The sequence below is a fragment of the Pogoniulus pusillus genome, chromosome 1, assembly GCF_015220805.1.
Source record: "Pogoniulus pusillus isolate bPogPus1 chromosome 1, bPogPus1.pri, whole genome shotgun sequence".
Lineage (NCBI taxonomy): Eukaryota > Metazoa > Chordata > Aves > Piciformes > Lybiidae > Pogoniulus > Pogoniulus pusillus.
Window position 1 is genome coordinate 359,725 of NC_087264.1, and position 22,011 is coordinate 381,735.

General features: G+C 58.3%; 1 protein-coding gene across 2 annotated transcripts in view; it reads right to left on the minus strand.

The window, feature by feature from the left end:
- Positions 1 to 21,561, minus strand: part of TXNDC16 (thioredoxin domain containing 16) — a 60,221-nt gene extending 38,660 nt beyond the window's left edge. The window contains exons 1-9 of one of the 2 annotated variants that reach the window (XM_064142622.1): positions 21,232 to 21,561; positions 14,140 to 14,343; positions 12,762 to 12,844; positions 9,816 to 9,889; positions 8,401 to 8,475; positions 6,652 to 6,773; positions 5,236 to 5,326; positions 2,899 to 3,046; positions 1,294 to 1,460 (exon numbers count right to left, since the gene is read on the minus strand). In XM_064142622.1, the coding sequence (XP_063998692.1) occupies positions 1,294 to 1,460; positions 2,899 to 3,046; positions 5,236 to 5,326; positions 6,652 to 6,773; positions 8,401 to 8,475; positions 9,816 to 9,889; positions 12,762 to 12,844; positions 14,140 to 14,308 (929 nt within the window). In that variant the 5' untranslated portion in view covers positions 14,309 to 14,343; positions 21,232 to 21,561. Of the gene's footprint in view, positions 1 to 1,293; positions 1,461 to 2,898; positions 3,047 to 5,235; positions 5,327 to 6,651; positions 6,774 to 7,963; positions 8,028 to 8,400; positions 8,476 to 9,815; positions 9,890 to 12,761; positions 12,845 to 14,139; positions 14,344 to 21,231 lie in introns of those variants that run through there. The other variant, XM_064142708.1, reaches the window with a different exon arrangement.
- Between the last annotated feature and the right edge of the window lie 450 nt (positions 21,562 to 22,011).

Below are 22,011 nucleotides of genomic sequence, written 5' to 3' on the forward strand. Positions count from 1 at the left end.
CTGGTGGGACTGCGCTGCCTACTGTGCCTCTTTCCCACGGGGCTTGGGCTCCCTGCCAGTGACCGCACTGCTGCGGCCCCCGGCGTAAGAGCACACAGACCTCTCCGAGTGGAGCCAGAGGAGGCCACAACAACGACACGAGGGTTGGAACCCTTCTGCTGGGAGGACAGGCCCAGAGAGTTGGGCTTGTTCAGCCTGGAGAAGAGAAGGCTCCAGGGAGACCTTCTGGTGGCCCTGCAGTGCTTAAAAGGAGCCTACAGGAAGGACAGAGCAGTGGTAGGTGGAGATGGTTCCAATCTGAAAGTGGGCAGATTTAGACTGGTATTAGGAAAAGTACTTCACAGGGAGGGTGGCAAGACACTGGAACAGGCTGCCTGAAGAGGCTGTGGATGTTCCATCCCTTGAGGTGTTCAAGGCCAGTTTGGATGGGGCTTTGGGCAGTCTACTCTAGTGGAAGGTGTCCCTGTCCATGGCAGGGCAGTTGGAACTAGATGATCTTTAAGGTCCTTTCCAACCAAAACCATTGTATGATTCAGGTCTTTGCTCAGGAGCTGGTAGCCACAGCCTAGTGCAGCTGTCCTGCTGGTGGACTGCACCTCATGAGCACAACACAGCCAAGTGCTTCTGTAGTGGGTGGCACCACTGTGACAGAAAGCTGAAAACCACCCACACCCATCCTTCCCCCATCTCCCAGTTGCACAGCTGACAGCCAGACATCCCCAAAGGCCCTGCAATCATGCCTACACCTCCCTTAGCAGGTCACCATGGAAGTGTTTGCAAACATAAAACGTTCTGGTGTACACAAGGCTGCTTCTGAGCCCATGGAGCAGAGATAAGTAATTGGTGTCAACTGCAGAGGAAGCTCAACCTCCACAAGAGAATCTCCTGTCTTCTTGGGGAACATGTGCTGGTCTAACTGACCAAGGAAGCATCACTTACTAAGTGGAGACCTCCACTGCAGCCCAGGACCTGGCAACTACTGTCCAGCCCCTTAACTTCTGCTCTGAGTTTGATGGCAACCTTTCATCTGTGAAAAGTTTCCATCCTGAAAGCTCTCACTCTGACTGCTTCTCCACTTCTCACTCAGCAGCAGGCTCTCAGGTCTCTACACTTTCAGCCAATCTGAAACCAAACTAATCTGCTTCTGGCCAAGTCTCAAGTGGGACATCTTCTTGTGCACTGCCTTTCATCCGAACATGAGTAAGCCCTGAGACCATCCTGCTGCTGGTGGGATAATCAAGCTCAGAAACACCACCAAAAACCAAGAGCTTCAAACCACCTGAAAGCAAATACCTGGACAAAAGGGCAACTCCTGCTTTCCCCAGGAGCTGCCAGGCCACAAATTCTGCTGTCCTCCTGTCAGCCTCATAAGTCTCTTTCTGGCTGAGGATGAAGACAAGCGGCAGTCCCAGCTGTAAGTGGACAGTGGAAACCTTCTCTGGGTCCTCAGCAACCTCTGTCTGAAGAAAACACACAGTTACACTGCAGCACTTCTCCACACCACTGAAGGTACAGCAGCTCTCCTGCACAGCCCAAGCCGTGTGCTCCCCAGCCACAGGAGGAGAAGAGACCCTTGAGAAGGAGCCTCCAAGGCCCAGCCTAAAGCACACATCCACGCAGCACCCAGACAAGCCTGGCTCAATTGTTCCAACCTGCCGTCACCTTCCCTGCTTACAACCTTTACTGGGCAGCTTCTGTATGACTTAGCAGCTGCAGATGTCAGCTCTCCACTCAGCTCCGATTATCTGACAGCCATTCCCTAGGGCAGTTGGAAAATTCTGGTTCCAGCATGCCAGAGTTGGCATCTTCTCCCTTCCTGCCTTGGACATGCTGCGTCATGACACACGGAGCTGCTTGACAAAGGCCCCCACAGACCTAACCCGGGAGGCTGCCTGTAGGAGGCACTTCCCAGCTCAGCTACCCATCCTTTCAGCTGGGCAGAGGTGATGGACTGCTGGACTAGAGTATCATTGTAAGTGTCCTCTCAAAGAAATAGCTCTCCTCTCCTCTTCCACTCAACTCCAAGGGGCATCTCCACCCTGCTTCTACTCATGGTTCTTACACCAGCAGGAACTGGAAGCCTGACGAAGTTCACTGCCCTGTGGGACAGGACACAGAAGGGAGCCTCCTGTGCTCAACAAGGCAGGAAGGAGAGATGTGGATGCTCCCCAGGCTGCCAAGCTTCCTGCGGGGAAGCCAGAGGAGCAGCTAACTTTGGGGCTGTTTGGTCTGGAGAAGAGGAGGCCGAGGGCTGACTCACTGACCTTGACAGCTTCCTGAGGAGGGGACGTGGAAAGGGAGGTGCTGAGCTCTTCTCCCTAGTATCCAGGCACAGGATGTGTGGGAACTGTTCAGAGCTGCACCAGGGCAGCTTCAGACTGGACAGGAGGAAGCATATGCTTACTGAGAGGGTGGTCAAACGCTGGAACTGGTTTCCTAGAGAGGTGGTTGGTGTCCCAAGCCTGTCAGTGCTCCAGAAGCATGTGGCCAGTGCCCTCGGTAACATGCTTTATCCTTTGGGCAGCCCCGAAGTGGCCAGGCAGTCGGACCAGATGACCACTGCAGGTCCCTTCCGAATGAAACACTTCTCTCTCTTCTCCCACCTTCCAGTGAAGTCCAAGGCTTACCTCATGGTGCTTACAGGCAACTAGAGGAGCAGACACTGGTGCCAGGGCTCCGTGGAAAGGCCCAGGCAAGCTGAGCAGTGCAACGGAGTGTCAGCCCCACCCAGCCCTATGCCCCTGCCTTGCTTGGATCTGGCCTAAGACCTTTGCCATTAACTTCATGTGGCAAGGGCAGATCCCCATGCTCAGTCTTGTCCTCTGCTCACCCTTGTCTCCTGCTCCCATCCATCCCAGCTGCCCTTATGCCTACACAGCTCCCCTTCCCCAGTCCTACCACCAGAGGAGCCCCCATGAGCTTGAGGTGCCTGTGGATGTTGAGCAGCGTCAGAGAGTGCCCCATGGGCGTCCTCCTGCAGGGCTGTGACAGGTCCGTGACCAGCTGGCAGTGGCAGAACAGCATCTGGGCAGATGACACCTCATTTCTGAGAGAGAGAAAACAAACCCCATGCTGAGCTGGGCACCCACCAGAGGGGTTTAAAATGCCCCATCAGAATGACCATGTTTGCTGACATGTCTTACAGGGCAGATCCTGATCCTTAAAACCAGGCCTGGTAGCCTCGTGGGACCTCCTCAAGGCCTCTACTGCTGACAGGTACAAGTGTGCCCAGCTGCTTTTCAGAACTGTGCTGAACAGCTGTTCAGACCCTGGCTCACCAGGTGCCCCCAGCCCAGAACAGCTGGCCCGGCTCAAGGAGGATGCAAATGAAGCTCTTCTAGGGGCACCAGTCCTGCCACTAAGAGCCTGGCAGGAGGATGAAAGCTGCAGCCTGCAGCTTTGCTCATGTCTTTTACCTCATGGTGACATCTTACAGACTGTAAAAGCAGCGTTCCACCTTTCGAGCAGCACTGGGTTTGGCTGTGCCAAAGGAAGAGGTGAGATCAAGCTCTCTGGAAGGCTCCTTAGGTAGTCTTTCCTGTTTCCCACCATCGCTTGTGCTGCTCTCTGGGTTGACCTCGGGACTTCCACGTTCCTCTTCCTACACATGAACGCCCCCCTATAAAGCAGGGACCACCTTCCGTGCGACGTGTGTTGGAGTGCGCCCCAAGGCTGCTGCCCGAGCGGCGGCGGAGCTGCCCCCGCCCCGCCAGCCGAGACGCCGACGCCCGTCCGGCTGCGAGCGCAGCGAAGGCAGCGCCGGCCCAAAGGACAATGCTGCCACCCAGCGGCGGCCGCTGGGATCACGACCCTGCCCGTTCCCCTTTAGCGCCCGCCCTGGCACCGCCTGTGAGAGCAGGCAAAGAGCAGGTAAATGCTGTGCTGGAGATTCGGCACGCTGTGGCATAGCCCCACCTCCTCCCTGTTTCCTGGCTGCAGCAGGTCTCAGCAACAGCAAGCTGCTCTGAAGGACCTGCTCTTCTAACACAGCTCCTCCAGCACGGGAAGAGGATGGCTTGAGCTGGCCAGTCCCAGTGAAACCATCAGGTGAGAAAAGCCAAACAAAAGCATGCAATGGTTTAGGTTGGAGGGCATCTTGCATATCATCTAGTTTCAACTCACCTGCCACAAGCAGGGGACACCTTCCACTAGCCCAGGCTGCTCACTGCTCCAACCAACCTGACCTGGGGCATTTCCCCAGATGGAGCAACCACAGCTTCTCTGGGCAACATGCTCCAGTGCCTCACCTCCCTCACGGTGGAGAACTTCTTCATGTCCAATCTAAATCTACCCTGTTTCAGTTTAAAACTGCTGCCACTCATCCTATCACTAGGTGCCCTTGGAAGAGTCCCTCTCCAGCTTTCTTGTCGGCCTCTCTGAAGTGCTGAAAGGCCACAAGGTCTCCAGAGCCTTCTCTTCTCCAGGCTGAACACCCTCAACTCTTACAGCAGAAGGATTACAGTCCTCAGATCACTGCTGTGGCCTCCTCAGGCCCTGCTCCAACAGGCCCATGTCTCTCCTGCACTGAGGTCTCCGGAGCTGGCCCCAGCACTGCAGCTGGGGCCTCAGCAGAGTGGAGCAGGTGAGCATAGACACTGCAGCCAGCTGCAGAACTCACAGCTGCCAGAAGTTACCCAGACCAAAAGTGTGCCTAACAAACTCCTGTGCCTCTTAACACCACCACGATACAAGTGTCCCCCCTACCACTGCCAGTCCCCAAGGCTGTGACTGCCAGAAGCTGAGGCTTGCAGGGAACACATCCATTTCCTCATCCCCTTAAGAAGCACCTGGATATGGTGCTGAGGGGGTTCTACTCTGGCCCACTAGAGCAGCTCCTACCCCTTGCAGCTGGCTGAACTCCATCATCGAGCTGAGAGGGTTGAACCAAAGGGCCTTGAAAGGTCCTTTCCAGCCTAAACCACTCTTGCTGTCACGATCAAAGCAGCAGGCTGTGTTTTAAGAGCGTCCCACTGGTGCTGCCAGTGCTGCCAAAAACCCAGGGCTAAGCTTTGCTCAGTCTGCTGGGAAGGAGGCAGAAGGCTCTTCTGCAAACTCCCTCTCAACCAAGAGCCACAAATGTCACGGCAGGAACACAGCCCCAGCTGGACCTGACTGTCCACATCCTACCACAATCACAGGCTTCACCAGGGAATCTGGGGAACCAAGAGCAGACAGAGGAGCCCAGGGAAGCAGCTCTGCCCGAGGGCTAAGGGGGTGGGCTCTGGAAACACATACCCAGAGTCTCTCAACAGCACTGCCTCAGTTGTCAGAACAAACTGGTGGACAGTCCCATAGACAAAAGCTGCCTCCATCACAGCTCTGTGCTCTGCAAAGAGAAAGAGAAGGTGAACTCACCTCAGCAACCTCCAGACCACCATCCTCACCCTTCCCAGCTGGGAACACCATAGCCTCATGGAATGGTTTGGGTTGGAAGATCATCCAGTTCCAACCCCCTGACATTGGCAGGGACACCTTCCACGAGGCCAGGCTGCTCAAGGCCACATCCAGCCTGGCCTTCAGGGAGGGGTATCCAGTACAAACCTCCCTCTTCCAGCTCCAACCCATTCCAGCTTGGCCTGTCATTACCAGCCCTTGCAAAAAGTCCTTCCCCAGCCTTCTTGCCAGTCCTCTCCAGGTACTGCAAGGCTGTTATAAGGTCTCCCTGGGGCCTGCTCTTCCCCAGGCTGAACAGCCCCAGCTCTCTGTCTGTCCCCACAGAGGAGCTGCTCCAGGCCTCTGACCACCTCATGGCCTCCTCTGGACCCACTGCAGCAGGTGCCCAGGCCTTAGGGAGCTCTCAGTATGAAGTCACAGCTGGGTGAATATGCACTATGAAGGTGAGCTGGCCCCAGCTGCTGGTCCCCAGTGAGCTGCAGGAGCACAGATCTACCCAGGAGTTCACTTTTCAAGACAGCAACCATGCAGTTGGTTTTGCCTCTCACAGTCCATCTCTGAGAGTTTAGACTCCCAGCACAACTTTTTCAGGTGTCAACTTGTCATCTTGTCTAACCCCCCTGCTAAAGCAAAGTCACCCAGAGCAGGTGCCCAGGATCACAACATGCAGGCAGGTCTGGAACCTCTCCAGAGGAGGAGATCCCACAGCCTCCCTGGGCAGCCTGCTGCTGCCTCCAGCACCCTCACAGCAAAGAAGTTTTCCCTCCTGCTCAGGTGAAACCTCCTGGATTGCAGTTTGTGCCCACTGCCCCTTGGCCTGTCAATGGCCTCTGGCTCCATCCTCTTGGCCTCCACACTGTAGACATTGAGGAGATTCTCCCTGCCTGTTCCCCTCCAGGCTCAACAGCCCCAGGTCTCTCTGCCTTTCCTCCTCCCAGAGATGCTCCAGCTGCACCTAGGTGGCCCCTTCAGCTTTCACAGGATCACAGAACTAACCAGGCTGGAAAAGACCTTCAAGATCATTGAGTCCAACCTATCCCCTCCTAATTAACTGACCCATGGCACTAAGTACCTCGTCCAGCCTCCTCTTAAACACCTCCAGGGACGGGGACTCCACCACCTCCCCGGGCAGCCCATCCCAGTGACCATTCCTCGATCCTCCTCCTGCAGGATGTGGGGTCAGAAGCACAGTTCCTGTGCACTTCAGTAAGAAAGGTTCTGGGAGGAGAGCAAAGATGAAGCTCTGAGTGTTGATACCTGCTGTCCCAGTTGCTGGCACATAGGTGAAGACCATGTTTGACCTTCCCTTCAGGGTGTTCTCCACATTCTGAAGATCTGCCAGGGTTTCAACGTATTTCACTTCATTAAAGAGCAGGGCACTGAGAAGACAGGAAGAAATTAGAATCATAGAACCACAGGATCAGTCAGGGTTGGAAGGGACCACAAGGAGCAGCCAGTTCCAACCCCCCTGCCATGCCCAGGGACACCCTACCCTAGAGCAGGCTGCACACAGCCTCAGCCAGCCTGGCCTCAAACACCTCCAGCCAGGGGGCCTCAACCACCTCCCTGGGCAACCCAGTCCAGCCTCTCACCACTCTCCTGCTCAGCAACTTCCTCCTCACCTCCAGCCTCACTCTCCCCACCTCCAGCTTTGCTCCATTCCCCCCAGTCCTGGCACTCCCTCACAGCCTAAAAAGTCCCTCCCCAGCTTTTTTGTAGCCCCCTTCAGAAGCTGGCAGGCCACAAGAAGGTCCCCTGGGAGCCTCCTCTGCTCCAGCCTGCACAGCCCCAACTCTTTCAGTCTGTGCTCACAGCAGAGCTGCTGCAGCCTCTCAGCATCCTCCTGGCCCTGCTCTGGACACTCTCCAGCATCTCCACAGCCCTCTTGTCCCAGGGGCTCCAGAACTGGATGCAGGACTCCAGGTGGGGTCTCAGCAGAGCACAGCAGAGGGGGAGAATCCCCTCCCTGGCCCTGCTGGCCACACTTCTGCTGCTGCAGCCCAGGCTCTGCTTGGCTTTCTGGGCTGCAAGTGCACACTGCTGGCTCCTGCTGAGCTTCTCCTCCAGCAGCACCCCCAAGTCCCTCTCCTCAGGGCTGCTCTCCACCCAGTCCTTGCCCAGCCTGGATTGGAGCTTGCCATTGCCCCGGCCCAGATGCAGGACCACAGATGCAGTCAACAACTTTTAAGAGGGAATCTGCAGCCACATAACCATGATGGGAAAGCCAAGGTAGAACTGCAGTCTCCTCAGAGCAGGCTGGAGATCCCCAGGCAAACACAGCTGCCAGGGGGTTAGTCCTCCCAGGGTGACTGAACCTGAGCCCAGGTGTAGTGGACAGCCCACTCCCACCTCCTGTTCAGGCCCCTGTAAAAGCACAGGGCCTGCCTGTTTCTCTCTCTCTCTGCCCTCCCTGCCTGCCAGCAGTGCCCTGGCTCCTGCCCTGCCACGTGGCCATGCTACCCCGCGGTGGGACCACCACTTCCTGGGCCCAGCTCCCTCCACTGCCCTCCAGCTGGCTGTATGGCTATTTCTGTATCTTGCCTCCCTTCCCTTTTTGTGCCTGCCCTACCTGGAATAGCTTTTATTTAGTGTTCAAGGCTCTCTTTAACTTCCCAGTCTAGCTCCTCAGAGGCAGGGCAGAGGGGACAGCAGCCTATGACTGTATTGTTCTGCTAGCTTTGGAGTCTCTGGGAAGCTTCAATCACACCAACACACCAGATGTCACCTCAGGGACACGGATATAAGACAGTCATAGAATGCTCAAAGCCCATCCAGTTCCAACCCCCCTCCATAGGCAAGGACACCTCCCACTAGCACAAGTCGCCCAAGGTCTCACCCAACCTGGCCGTGCCACATCTCAAGGGTCAAATCACGCCAAAGAAGCTCCTGCTTGGCTGAGAGCAGCCTCTGGAAGGTGTGTGTGTGGCAGGGGGGTGGGTGACTGATGCAAAACCTATCGACAGGTGAAACTGGAAATGAAGGCAGCTGCACCTGGTGTGTACTCACAAGAGGACGTTAGCAACGACGGCGTTCACATCAAACAAGGCGTCGGTAGGGAACTCTCTGAGCAGCACAGCACCTCTAGCAGGGAAGAAAGAGCATCACCAAAGAGAGCAGGATCAGAAACACCTGCTAACTCACTGCCACTCTGCTGGCTGCTTCCAGCTGTCTGCTGGCAGAGGTGCTTGGAAGGACAGTGTCAGGAGCGAGGTGGGGATGCCGTGGCACCAGTGCTCTTTGAGGTCACCTCTGTCATTGCCCTGCGCTCAGCTTCTAGTGATGAGGGCTCAAGCACAGACTGACAGAAGGCCTCTGAGTGCCAAGCACTGCCCTGTAGACCTCTGCCACATACAATGTCACTGAGAATTGAGTTGATCCATGGAGAAGCTTCCAGCTGACAACCCATGGAGAGTGCAAGAGCTTTGCCTTCCCATGCAGGGCAGATGACCAAACTATGCCCACAGGAATTGGAGTGGCCTCCCTGGATCTGAAGGGGCTACAGGAGGGCTGGGGAGGGAATACTGACAAGGTCTGGCAATGACAGGATGAGGAATGGGTTAGAACGGGCAGAGGGGAGAGTTAAACTGGATGTTAGGAAGAAGTTGTTTGCAGTGAGGGTGGTGAGACACTGGCACAGGTTGCCCAGGAAGGTTGTGGAGCACAGAAGCACCAAACGTGATATTTGGTCACATTCTGTGCTTCTGTGCTCCACAACCTCCCTGGAGGTGTTCCAGGCCAGGCTGGATGAGTCCTTGAGCGACCTGTTCTAGTGGGAGGTGTCCCTGCCTATGGCAGGGGTTGGGACTGGCTGAGTTTTGAGCTCCCTTCCAGCCTGAACCATTCTGTGAACATGACAGAATCACAGAACCACAAAGTGGTTTGGGGTGGAAGAGGCCTTGCAGATCATGCAGTTCAAACCCCCATGCCATGGGCAGGGGCACCCTGCAGTAGGGCAGGCTGCTCAAAGCCCTGTCCAAGCTGCCTCTGAACACTTCCAGCAGCAGGGCATCCAGGACTTCTCTGGGCAACCTGTTTCAATGTCTAACCACCCTGACAGTGGAAATTTCCTCCCAACTGCTAATTCACACCTCCCCTCTTGCAGTTTGAAGAGCACCAAAGAGTGTTTCTCTCCAGGACTGGTACGAGGTCAGTCTGGAGGAGCTGGTGGTAGGAGGCCACAAGGACAGAGCAACACTGATGAGGCTTCTTCTCATGGCTTCAGGTCACAGCACAACCCTCTGCTGTTGAAAGGAACATGGGGCAGGACAGGAGGTCTCAGACTGAGGACAAAGTAGCTGCTTTGCCCTCTGGGACCTTCTGGGGAATCCTCCTGCTGAACTCTGTCACTGCTGTCCTCAAGGCCCCTCCTGCACAGACCTTCCCAGCCACTGCAAACGTCTGCACTGCAGAGCTCCCCTCACCTGAACAGGTAGGCTGTCCTTAGCACCTTGTCTTTCCCACAGTATCTGGAGACCTCCTCTTTGGGACACCTGACCTAGAGACCAAAAGCATCTCTTTAGACATTCAGCTCCACAGGTGACTACAAACACCCAACACCAATGTTCCCCTCCATCCAGCAGTGTCAAAGCAGCCCCTCCAGGCCTGCTGAGACACAAAGGCAGTAAAATGGAGCCCAGAGGTGGGGGCTGGTGTTGGCACTTCAGTTCTGAGGCTCATTCTGCCTTGATTTCAGTCAGAATTGACTGGATTTGGATCAAAAGACCTTTTGACCTTGCCCAACATAGTCAGTGGCAGGTCACAGAACCAAGATTGCTGCTTGCTGACTAAATTCAGCCTGTGTCTGGAGGAACTTAAATGAAGACACACCAACATCATCAACACTTCTTACAATCTGCTGATGCTTGCCTGAATTTGTACCTGTCCTACCCAAATCTGTGTGAAGTTTCAGCTAAGAACCCTGTGCTGGGCTGCAGCCAGAGCAGTGTGGGCACAGGGCAATGGAGGGGATTGTGCCCCTTGCCTCTGCTCTCCTCAGACCCCACCTGCAGTCCTGGGGGCAGTTCTGCAGCCCCCAGCACAAGAAGGAACTGTTGGAGCCAGCCCAGAGGAGGCCACCAAGATGCTGAGAGGGCTGCAGCAGCTCTGCTGTGAGCACAGGCTGAGAGAGTTGGGGCTGTGCAGCCTGGAGAGGAGAAGGCTTCCAGGAGACCTTGGGGTGGCCAGAGGAAATGAGTGGTGGCAGAGCATACTGCAGATCCTGCTCTTCCCCATGCCATGCCCACGGGTACAGAGCAAGGACCAGGCCCCTTCACACACTTGCATGTAGCTGCCCTGAGGCCAGATCAGATCACAGCCTCACAGAATGGTTTGGGTTGGAAGGGACCTTTAAAGGTCACCCAGTATCTAACCCACCCCCCTGCACTCAGCAGGGACTCCTGCAACTAGAGCAGGTGCTCACAGCCCCAGACAACCTGACCTGCAATGACCTCAGGGACAGGGCACCTGGCACCCCTCTGGGCAGCCTGGGGCAGGGTCTCATTGCCCTCAGTGTGCACAAAACCCTTCCTTCTCTCTAGACTGAACCTCCCTCTTTTCGTTCAAACATCACCCCTTGTCCTGCCACAGCAGGTCCTGCTCAAATGTCTGTTCCCAGATTTTTGAGTGGCCCCTTTTAAGTACTGAAAGGCCACCAGAAGGTCTCCCTGGAGCCTTCTCCTCCCCACTGTTCCCCACTCAATGACTCCACCTCCCTCACTGTGGCCTCACAGCAGAGGGCTTCCAGCCCTCCCATCACTGCTGTGGTCTCCTCTGGCCCTTCTGCAGCAGGTCCATGTGTCTCCTGTGCTGAGGACTCCAGAGCTGGTCCCTGCACTCTGGGTGGAATCTCACCAGGGCAGAACAGAAAGGCAGAAGCCTCTCCCTTGCCTGCTGGCCACGTTACTCCTGATGCAGCCCACAGTGGGGCTGCCCAGCCCAGCCTGGCAGGGGGGAAGCCCTTGAAAAAGGCCAGCCCGTGGGGAAAGTGTGAACACCTGATGTCTCCTCAAGCCATGACTGCAGATCAAAGGGCACAGGCTCGTCTGGGGCTCTTCAGTCTGGAGGAGAGAAGACTGAGAGGGGATTGAATCAATGTCTGTAACTCTCTGAGGGCTGGGGGTCAGGAGGGGGGGACAGGCTCTGCTCACTGCTGCCTGGGGCAGGACATGCAGCAATGGATGGAAGCTGCAGCACAGGAGGCTCCAGCTCAGCACAAGGGGAACTTCTTGGCTGGAAGGGTCCCAGAGCCCTGGCACAGGCTGCCCAGAGAGGCTGTGGAGTCTCCTTCTGTGGAGCCTTTCCAGGCCTGTCTGGATGTGTTCCTGTGTGCCCTGAGCTAGACTGCTCTGGCAGGGGAGTTGGACTCGATCTCTTTTGGTCCCTTCCAACCACTGACATCCTGTGACTGAGACTCACCGGGGAAACCCAGAGCAGCTTAGAGTTTCCCTTGCCTGACCCACAGGGATGTGGGTCCTCTCTTTCAGTTTGGATACACAGGCACAGCATGGGGCCTGTGTGAGACTGGGAACCTGCCTGTATCCTGGCACAGAAGGTGTGAGGCAACCTGCAAGTAGCAGCTGCAAGAGCGGGGCATCTGCCTCCTCCCAGGGCCCGATCCTGGCAGTCCCGAGGTGGGCATGCACTCTGCCTGCACAAACACTGTCCCACTCCTCCTGCAGTGGGCATGCACTCTGCCTGCACAAACACTGTCCCACTCCTCCTGCAGTGGGCATGCACTCTGCCTGCACAAACACTGTCCCACTTCTCCTGCAGTGGGCATGCACTCTGCCTGCACAAACACTGTCCCACTCCTGCAGTGGGCATGCACTCTGCCTGCACAAACACTGTCCCACTCCTGCAGTGGGCATGCACTCTGCCTGCACAAACACTGTCCCACTCCTGCAGTGGGCATGCACTCTGCCTGCACAAACACTGTCCCACTCCTGCAGTGGGCATGCACTCTGCCTGCACAAACACTGTCCCACTCCTGCAGTGGGCATGCACTCTGCCTGCACAAACACTGTCCCACTTCTCCTGCAGTGGGCATGCACTCTGCCTGCACAAACACTGTCCCACTCCTCCTGCAGTGGGCATGCACTCTGCCTGCACAAACACTGTCCCACTCCTCCTGCAGTGGGCATGCACTCTGCCTGCACAAACACTGTCCCACTCCTGCAGTGGGCATGCACTCTGCCTGCACAAACACTGTCCCACTCCTGCAGTGGGCATGCACTCTGCCTGCACAAACACTGTCCCACTCCTCCTGCAGTGGGCATGCACTCTGCCTGCACAAACACTGTCCCACTCCTCCTGCAGTGGGCATGCACTCTGCCTGCACAAACACTGTCCCACTCCTCCCGCCCACCTACCTTCACCACCGAAATGCCATAGTCCTGGAGGGCCTCAGCCGAGTCCTCGATCTGCTCCAGGAAGGGGTGAGCGCCAGGAGACACTGAAACACAAAACACCCTGTGGTTTGCATCCCTCCCCTAGGCGGAGGCGGCAGAGGAGAGCATCTCCAGAGCAAGCCCTGTGCTGTGGGCCCCGTGCAAACGTCCCCACAACAGCCCAGGAGACGGAGCAGAGCCTGTGGGATGCGGCTGCAGGAGACCGAGGGAGTGGGGTGGGGTTTGTGAGAGGTGCTGCTGGGGTGGGCTGCAGAGCTCCAAAGTCTCTCACAGAGAGTCCTCCTGCCAGGCACAGAGACAGTGCTTGGCACGATATGGCCTTGTTCCTTCTCCAGGAGGGAGGAGCTCACTGAGCAGAACTCCTTGCAGGCATCAGGAACGCCAGCAGCCTCTCCGCGCAGAATGCCAGCTCGGGGGCTTGGAAGGCACCTCTGGAAACCATCAGTCCAAGATCCCTGATAGAGCAGGGTGACCCACAGCAAGCTGCCCAAACCCACCATGTCCAGGCAAGTTTGGAATCTCTCCACAGAGAGCTCACAGCCTCTCTGGACAGCCTGCCCCAGCCCCCTCGGAGAGCTTTGCTTTGTGCTTAGCAGGAGCTCCTCGTTCATGTGCACTGCCCCTTTCCCTGTCACTGGGCACCACTGAGAAGGGTCTGGCCTCATCCTCCTGCCCAGCTCCCACTCTTTATCTCATCCTGAGCGCCGAGAAGATCTCTTCTCAGGCTGCTCTTCTCCACCCTAAACTGCCCTGGGGGTCTCAGCCTTTTCTCCTCACAGAGATGCTCCAGACCCCTCAGCATCTTCGTAGCCTCTGATGGACTCTCTCCAGTAGCTCCTTGTCTCTCTTGAACTGGGGAGCCCACAACTGGACACAGTACTCCAGCTGTGGCCTCACAAGGGCAGAGAAGGGGGGAAGAACCTCACAGGACTTTGAGCAGTGCCTGTTGTGACAAGAACTGGGGTGACAGCTCTCAACTGAAAGAGGAAGATTTAGACTAGAGAGGAGATTTTTTTATGCTGAGGACAGTGAGACCCTGGCCCAGGCTGCTCAGAGGGGTGGCAGATGCCCCATCCCTGGAACCATTCCAGATCAGGTTGTCTGGGACTCTGAGCAACTTGCTCTAGCTGCAGATGTTCCTGATGACTGCAAGAGGGTTGGACTGGATGGACTTTAAAGGTCTTTTGCATCCCAAACCCTTCTGGAATTCTATGATTCCAGACACCTTTGGGTTTAGAAATCTCAAAAACTGCCCCTTCATTGTTCTGCTCTCACACACCCCTCAGAGGAGCCTCTGCTGAAGACCCAGGCTGATGCAGACACAGTGTGAAGCACCTACCCTTAGGGCTGAAATAAGCCAGGGATGCTCTACCGGCTTGCAGGCTGCTGAAATACTCCTGAGGGCTCAGCTCCTGCAGCAGCCTCCTGCCTTCCTGTCTTGGGACGGAGGAAGCACAGAAGAGCAGGAAAGAGAAGGAGGAGATCCATCCGTGGTTCTGTGCTTGCATGGCTGCTGTTAGCTACAGGCACAGGAGAGTCACAGCTGGGGAAGAAAACAGAGCAGAAGTGTTTTATATACACACAAGCACAGACCTGAGGGTCTCCTGGCTCAGGTGCGGGCAGGACTGTCACAGCCAGACACAACACAAACATCTGGAGGACAGCAAGCATTAGCCCTGGCACAGCAGTTGAGTCAGACAACTGTGAAGATGGCAATAAAGGCCATCCCCTTTCCCCTGAGTGTTCCCTGCATGTGGGAAGGCATGGATTTGGTGTATGGACCACTTGGATAAGGAATTGGCTGGATGGTTGTACTGTGAAGAGTTGCAGTCGATGGCCAAGGGGAACTACAAAACCATCATCCCTCAGCCTGTGCCAACAGGTCCTGCCAAAGTGTCTCTCCCTATTTAAGTACTGTCCCATTTATGCACTGAAAAACCATGGGAAGGGCTCCCTGGGGCCTTCCCTTCTCCAGGCTGAACAACCCAAACTCTCTCAGCCTGGCCTCACAGCATTGCTGTGGCCTCCTCTGGTCTTGCTCCAACAGCTCCATGCCTATCCTGTGCTGAGGACTCCAGACCTGGCCCCAGCACTGCAGCTGGGGCCTCAGCAGAGCTGAGCAGAGGGGCAGAACCCTCTCCCTCCACCTGCTGCCCAGGCTGCTGGGGACCAGCCCAGGACACAGCTGGGGCAGGGCAGTGGGTGCACGGTGCCAGCTCCTGGCCAGCGTTTCACCACCTGCGCTCCCGAGCCCTGCTCAGGCAGATGACAAAACACAAAGTGCTTTTCCACTACAGGATGGAAAAGCCCTTCTCACCACTTCACTCCCCTGCCCACACCAGGCTCCATTGCAGCCTGCTCCTCAGGTACTGCTCTTTGCTTCTGAGTGTGCTGGAGCATGGTCCCTGCTCAGCGAAGAGACAAAGCTGCAGCTGAAGCCCTGCAGAAGCTGTTTGCTTCGCAGTGAGCTGCAGCGTTTTGGTTAACAAACGCCCCTGTGTCTGTGGACCGTCACTCCCTCCCACACCCTGCCAGATGCTGTCAGCCCACTGGTGCTGCTCTGTGATGAACTCAAACTCAGCTGCTCAAAACCAACCAGGCAAAGTCACAGCGTCATAGATCAGGCTGAAGATCAAGCTCAACCATCAGCCCGGCGCTGTCAAGTCCACCACCACACCACAGCCCCTAGCACCACACCTACACAGCTTGCAGATCCTTTCAGGAATGGTGAACTGTCACCTCCTGGGCAGCCTATTCCAGGGACTTAACACCCTCTGGGGGAAGAAAATTTTCCTATTGCCAACCTAAACCTCCCCTGGTGCAACCTGAGGTGATTTGCTCTTGTCCTATTGCCTGTCTCTTGAGAAAATAAACCAACCCCCCCCAAAATCCAATCTACACTCCCTGGTCTATTCCAAGAGTGAGGAGTTAGTGACAGCCACTCATCCTCCACTTTCACAGGCTTCCTCTCATGTAGGTGAGGTGTTTGGATCAGGCCTCAGCAGCACAAAGCAAGAGAGCTGAGAAAGGCAGGCATGTTTATCTTTTCATCTGAACATTTCCAGTCCTCTCCTTTCCAGCTTTAGGAAGTGCCAGGAAGTTCTGATCCTTTGTCCTTCAATCTGTTCCTCTGGCTTGCAGAGGTAAGGAAAGAGATCATAGGACAGAATCATGGAATCAGTCAAAGTTGGAAGGGACCACAAGGAGCAGCCAGTGCCAACCCCCTGCCATGGCCAGGGACACCCTACCCTAGAGCAGGCTGCACACAGCCTCAGCCAGCCTGGCCTCAAACACCTCCAGCCAGGGGGCCTCAACCACCTCCCTGAGCAACCCACTCCAGCCTCTCACCACTCTCCTGCTCAACAACTTCCTCCTCACCTCCAGTCTCACTCTCCCCACCTCCAGCTTTGCTGCATCCCCCTCAGTCCTGGCACTCCCTGACAGCCTCAAAAGTCCCTCCCCAGCTTTTTTGTAGCCCCCTTCAGATGCTGGAAGGCCACAAGAAGGTCCCCTGGGAGCCTCCTCTGCTCCAGCCTGCACAGCCCCAACTCTTTCAGGCTGTGCTCACAGCAGAGCTGCTGCAGCCTCTCAGCATCCTCCTGGCCCTGCTCTGGACACTCTCCAGCATCTCCACAGCCCTCTTGTCCCAGGGGCTCCAGAACTGGATGCAGGACTCCAGGTGGGGTCTCAGCAGAGCACAGCAGAGGGGGAGAATCCCCTCCCTGGCCCTGCTGGCCACACTTCTGCTGCTGCAGCCCAGGCTCTGCTTGGCTTTCTGGGCTGCAAGTGCACACTGCTGGCTCCTGTTGAGCTTCTCCTCCAGCAGCACCCCCAAGTGCCTCTCCTCAGGGCTGCTCTCCAGCCACTCTCTGCCCAGCCTGGATTGGAGCTTGCCATTGCCTCGACCCAGCTGCAGGACCTTGCACTTGGTGTTGTTGACCCTTCTGAGCCTGGCTTGTGCCCATCTCTCCAGGTCTCTCTGGATGGATCCCTGCCCTCCAGCCTGTCATGGGGGCAGGGGGGAGATATTTATTAAATTAAAAGCTTGTCTGAAGAGGGATGGAAAAATAAACTCCATCCTGGCACGTGGGAACCAGTCCTTGTCAGACTGCAGTGCTCACTGTCAAAGGGGAAAGAGCAGCAGCCTCCAGCCACTCAAAGACTTCAAGGCATCACACTCAGAGGAAGGTGCCAGCAGCTTAAAACACACTTCCAGCCTCTACCAAGGCCTCATCTCTCCTCATGTCACCTCTGGCTCTTGTAGTTTTTCTGGCATCCACCTTCTGCCTTCTCCACGTCTTTGTGTGACTGCTGCTTTACCCTTGCACCTCTGCTGAAGTCAGCCCAGTCTGCCCCACCACAGTCCCTCACTCTGTCCCACCACCCTGGACTCCTGAAGGGCACTGAGGGGAGACCTTGCTCTCTAAAACTACCTGAAAGAAGGCTGGAGCCAGGTAGGGCTTAGTCTCCTCTTCCAAGCAACAAACACTGTGACAAAGGAAATGTCCCCAGGTTGTGCCAGGGGAGGTTTAGGTTGGACATTAAGAAAAATATCCTCCCCAAAAGGGTTGTCAAGCCCTGAGATAGGCTGAGCAGGGCAGCGATGGAGCCCCCACCCCTGGAGGGGCTGAAAAGCCACAGACTGGTGCCGAGGGACACAGTTCAGCAATGGATGTGGCAGCTGATGGTTGGACCTGACGACTTTCAACACGTTTTCCAGCCTAAACTATTCTGTGATTCTATTCAGGAGCAGCTCTCTTGAGGAGCATCTGCCCAGGGTGTTAGAACTTGCCAGCTGAGGGCTCTGAAGGCTGCATGCCCCCGGCCTGCTGAGACCAAAGAACGAGGAAGCAGCGGTAACAGATGCAGCCCAGCGAGCCTCCCAGCCAGGCTGCGCGCCGGGGGCAGCCCAGGCCCTCGCACTGCTTCCAGCAGCAACGCAGAGCCCTGCGGCCGAGCTGTCGGTCCCGCGATCCCGCACCAGCGCCGCTCCCAGCCGGAGCACGGCCGGGGTGCACAGCCTGGCACAGCCTGCGCCACCATCAGCGCCGCTCTGTGCACAGCCTGGCACAGCGTGCTCCACCATCAGCACCGCTCTGTGCACAGCCTGGCACAGCCTGCGCCACCATCAGCGCCGCTCTGTGCACAGCCTGGCACAGCCTGCGCCACCATCAGCGCCGCTCTGTGCACAGCCTGGCACAGCCTGCGTCACCATCAGCACCGCTCTGTGCACAGCCTGGCACAGCGTGCTCCACCATCAGCTCCACTCTGTGCACAGCCTGGCACAGCCTGCGTCACCACCAGCGCCGCTCTGTGCACAGCCTGGCACAGCGTGCTCCACCATCAGCACCGCTCTGTGCACAGCCTGGCACAGCCTGCGCCACCATCAGCGCCGCTCTGTGCACAGCCTGGCACAGCCTGCGTCACCATCAGCGCCGCTCTGTGCACAGCCTGGCACAGCCTGCGCCACCATCAGCGCCGCTCTGTGCACAGCCTGGCACAGCCTGCGCCACCATCAGCGCCGCTCTGTGCACAGCCTGGCACAGCCTGCGCCACCATCAGCGCCGCTCTGTGCACAGCCTGGCACAGCCTGCGCCACCATCAGCGCCGCTCTGTGCACAGCCTGGCACAGCCTGCGTCACCATCAGCGCCGCTCTGTGCACAGCCTGGCACAGCGTGCTCCACCATCAGCGCCGCTCTGTGCACAGCCTGGCACAGCGTGCTCCACCATCAGCGCCGCTCTGTGCACAGCCTGGCACAGCGTGCTCCACCATCAGCGCCGCTCTGTGCACAGCCTGGCACAGCCTGCGTCACCATCAGCGCCGCTCTGTGCACAGCCTGGCACAGCCTGCGCCACCATCAGCGCCGCTCTGTGCACAGCCTGGCACAGCGTGCGCCACCAGCGCCGCTCTGTGCACAGCCTGGCACAGCCTGCGCCACCATCAGCGCCGCTCTGTGCACAGCCTGGCACAGCCTGCGCCACCATCAGCGACGCTCTGTGCACAGCCTGGCACAGCGTGCTCCACCATCAGCACCGCTCTGTGCACAGCCTGGCACAGCCTGCGCCACCATCAGCACCGCTCTGTGCACAGCCTGGCACAGCGTGTGCCACCAGCGCCACTCTGTGCACAGCCTGGCACAGCCTGCGCCACCATCAGCGCCGCTCTGTGCACAGCCTGGCACAGCCTGCGCCACCATCAGCGCCGCTCTGTGCACAGCCTGGCACAGCGTGCTCCACCATCAGCTCCGCTCTGTGCACAGCCTGGCACAGCCTGCGCCACCATCAGCGCCGCTCTGTGCACAGCCTGGCACAGCCTGCGCCACCATCAGCGCCGCTCTGTGCACAGCCTGGCACAGCGTGCTCCACCATCAGCGCCGCTCTGTGCACAGCCTGGCACAGCCTGCGCCACCATCAGCGCCGCTCTGTGCACAGCCTGGCACAGCCTGCGCCACCATCAACGCCGCTCTGTGCACAGCCTGGCACAGCCTGCGCCACCATCAGCGCCGCTCTGTGCACAGCCTGGCACAGCCTGCGCCACCATCAGCGACGCTCTGTGCACAGTCTGGCACAGCCTGCGCCACCATCAGCACCGCTCTGTGCACAGCCTGGCACAGCGTGTGCCACCAGCGCCGCTCTGTGCACAGCCTGGCACAGCATGCTCCACCATCAGCGACGCTCTGTGCACAGCCTGGCACAGCCTGCGCCACCATCAGCACCGCTCTGTGCACAGCCTGGCACAGCGTGTGCCACCAGCGCCGCTCTGTGCACAGCCTGGCACAGCCTGCGCCACCATCAGCGCCGCTCTGTGCACAGCCTGGCACAGTGTGTGCCACCAGCGCCGCTCTGTGCACAGCCTGGCACAGCGTGCTCCACCATCAGCTCCGCTCTGTGCACAGCCTGGCACAGCCTGCGCCACCATCAGCGACGCTCTGTGCACAGCCTGGCACAGCCTGTGTCACCATCAGCACCGCTCTGTGCACAGCCTGGCACAGCGTGCTCCACCATCAGCTCCGCTCTGTGCACAGCCTGGCACAGCGTGCTCCACCATCAGCACCGCTCTGTGCACAGCCTGGCACAGCCTGCGCCACCATCAGCACCGCTCTGTGCACAGCCTGGCACAGCCTGCGTCACCATCAGCTCCGCTCTGTGCACAGCCTGGCACAGCCTGCGCCACCATCAGCGCCGCTCTGTGCACAGCCTGGCACAGCCTGCGCCACCATCAGCGCCGCTCTGTGCACAGCCTGGCACAGCGTGCTCCACCATCAGCGACGCTCTGTGCACAGCCTGGCACAGCCTGCGCCACCATCAACGCCGCTCTGTGCACAGCCTGGCACAGCCTGCGCCACCATCAGCGCCGCTCTGTGCACAGCCTGGCACAGCCTGCGCCACCATCAGCGCCGCTCTGTGCACAGCCTGGCACAGCACGTTCCACCAGCGCCGCTCTGTGCACAGCCTGGCACAACGTGTGCCACCAGCGCCGCTCCAAGCTGGAGCACTGCCGGGGCTCCGTGCACAGCCTGGCACAGCGCGTTCCACCAGCGGCGCTCCCACCCGGAGCACTGTCGGGCCTCTGTGTACAGCCTGGCACAGCGCGTTCCACCAGCGCCGCTCTGTGCACAGCCTGGCACAGCGTGTGCCACCAGCGCCGCTCCAAGCCGCAGCACTGCCGGGTCTCTGTGCACAGCTGGCACAGCGCGTTCCACCAGCGGCGCTCCAAGGACGTGGAGGATGACTGCAACCAGCCCGCAGCACAAATCCCTGCCGCAGCAGCGCGCCAGGCAGCAGGACGTCGGCTGATAAGGCAGCTTCTGGTCACACCATCCGCCTCTCCCCCAGGCTGCTGCCTGATCTGAGTGCGAGTGCGAGTGCGAGATAGGGACCCGCAGTCAGGGGACAAGGACGCCTCCAGAGGCGGCTGCGCTGAGCATGGGGCAGGGACCCTCCTCCAGCACCACCAGCAGAGGCGGGAAACACACCGAGATCGAAGTGCACCTCCCCCTGCTTTGCCTTGACGGCTTCTCCTCGAGGTGCTCCCACGATGCCCCATCTCCTGTCGCTTCCTAGGGAGTTTCACTATGGTTCTCAATCCCAGGTCCCACTTAGCACAATGCACCTCTCTTCTAGACGAGGCTGCGGGAGGGACATGATGCGGCCTCGCCCTCTGCCCAAACTGTGCCAGAAGCATTCAGATGCTGATACACAACAGGCAGCCCACAGTACCACTCACCCCTGCCCCTGCTTAGTCTGTCTCTGGGGTCCAGCCCCACTAAAGTCGCTGGAAGGCAGCTGGCACTGCCGATCTGCCTCCAGGATAGGCTAGGATCTAGTTGAAGGTGTTCTTGTCCATGGCGGGAGGGTCGGAATAGATGATCTCTAAAGACGCCTTCCAACCCAAATCATTCTCTAACACTATGATTCTACGTCACCTACCTGAGCGTTCTGAGCTCCTTGTCCCTCCACCGCGGCCGCTAGGAGAGCATCATGCATCGAGGTCTCCGCTTGACGCCTGCAGCCTCTTGAGGTCGGTGATCCGCATGTACAGCTACAGAATGTGAGGTGCGGGGAACGGAGCTGAGCGGGTCTGTGCCAGCCCTCCCAGCGGCGGGATCTGCAGGATCTCAGCCGAGATCTCTCGGCGCTGGTGGGCTTCTCGGCTGCTACGATTCCTCATACACACTAGGCAGCTTCTGAGCAACACTTAGGTGCCCCTACACCACCAGCCACCGGACCTGCGCCTACCACAGTGGGGCTTATACACCCACCCAGCCTAACTCCCCCACCCCGGGACTTCCCAAGCACCCTTTTAGGAGAGCCCTCTGCTTCCCACAGGAATCTCAGCGGTAGAGTCCGGCCAGAGCCAAGCTCCCCCAGAATCGAGGCTCTGCACCTATTGCGGAGTCCCCACGCAGCAGCCACAACCGCAGCTCCACTCCCACCGCGCAGCCCACGGCGCAAGCTCCTACCGCGGAGGCGCGGTTTGCGGAGCGGGGGCGGGAGGCGGCGACGAGAGGCAGGCGGGGCGAGAAAGAGCGCGGGCGGCAGCGTCAACCTAAGAAGCAAAGAGGCGCGCCGGCGACGGAGGGCGTTGAGTGAGCGGCAGCTGGGCCAATGGCCGGGGCGGCCGGGCGCGGCGGGGGGCGGGACGGCCGGCAGCCAATGGGAAGCGCTGCGCCGTCAGGAGCGAGCGCCTCAAATAATCGGGCTCAGCTG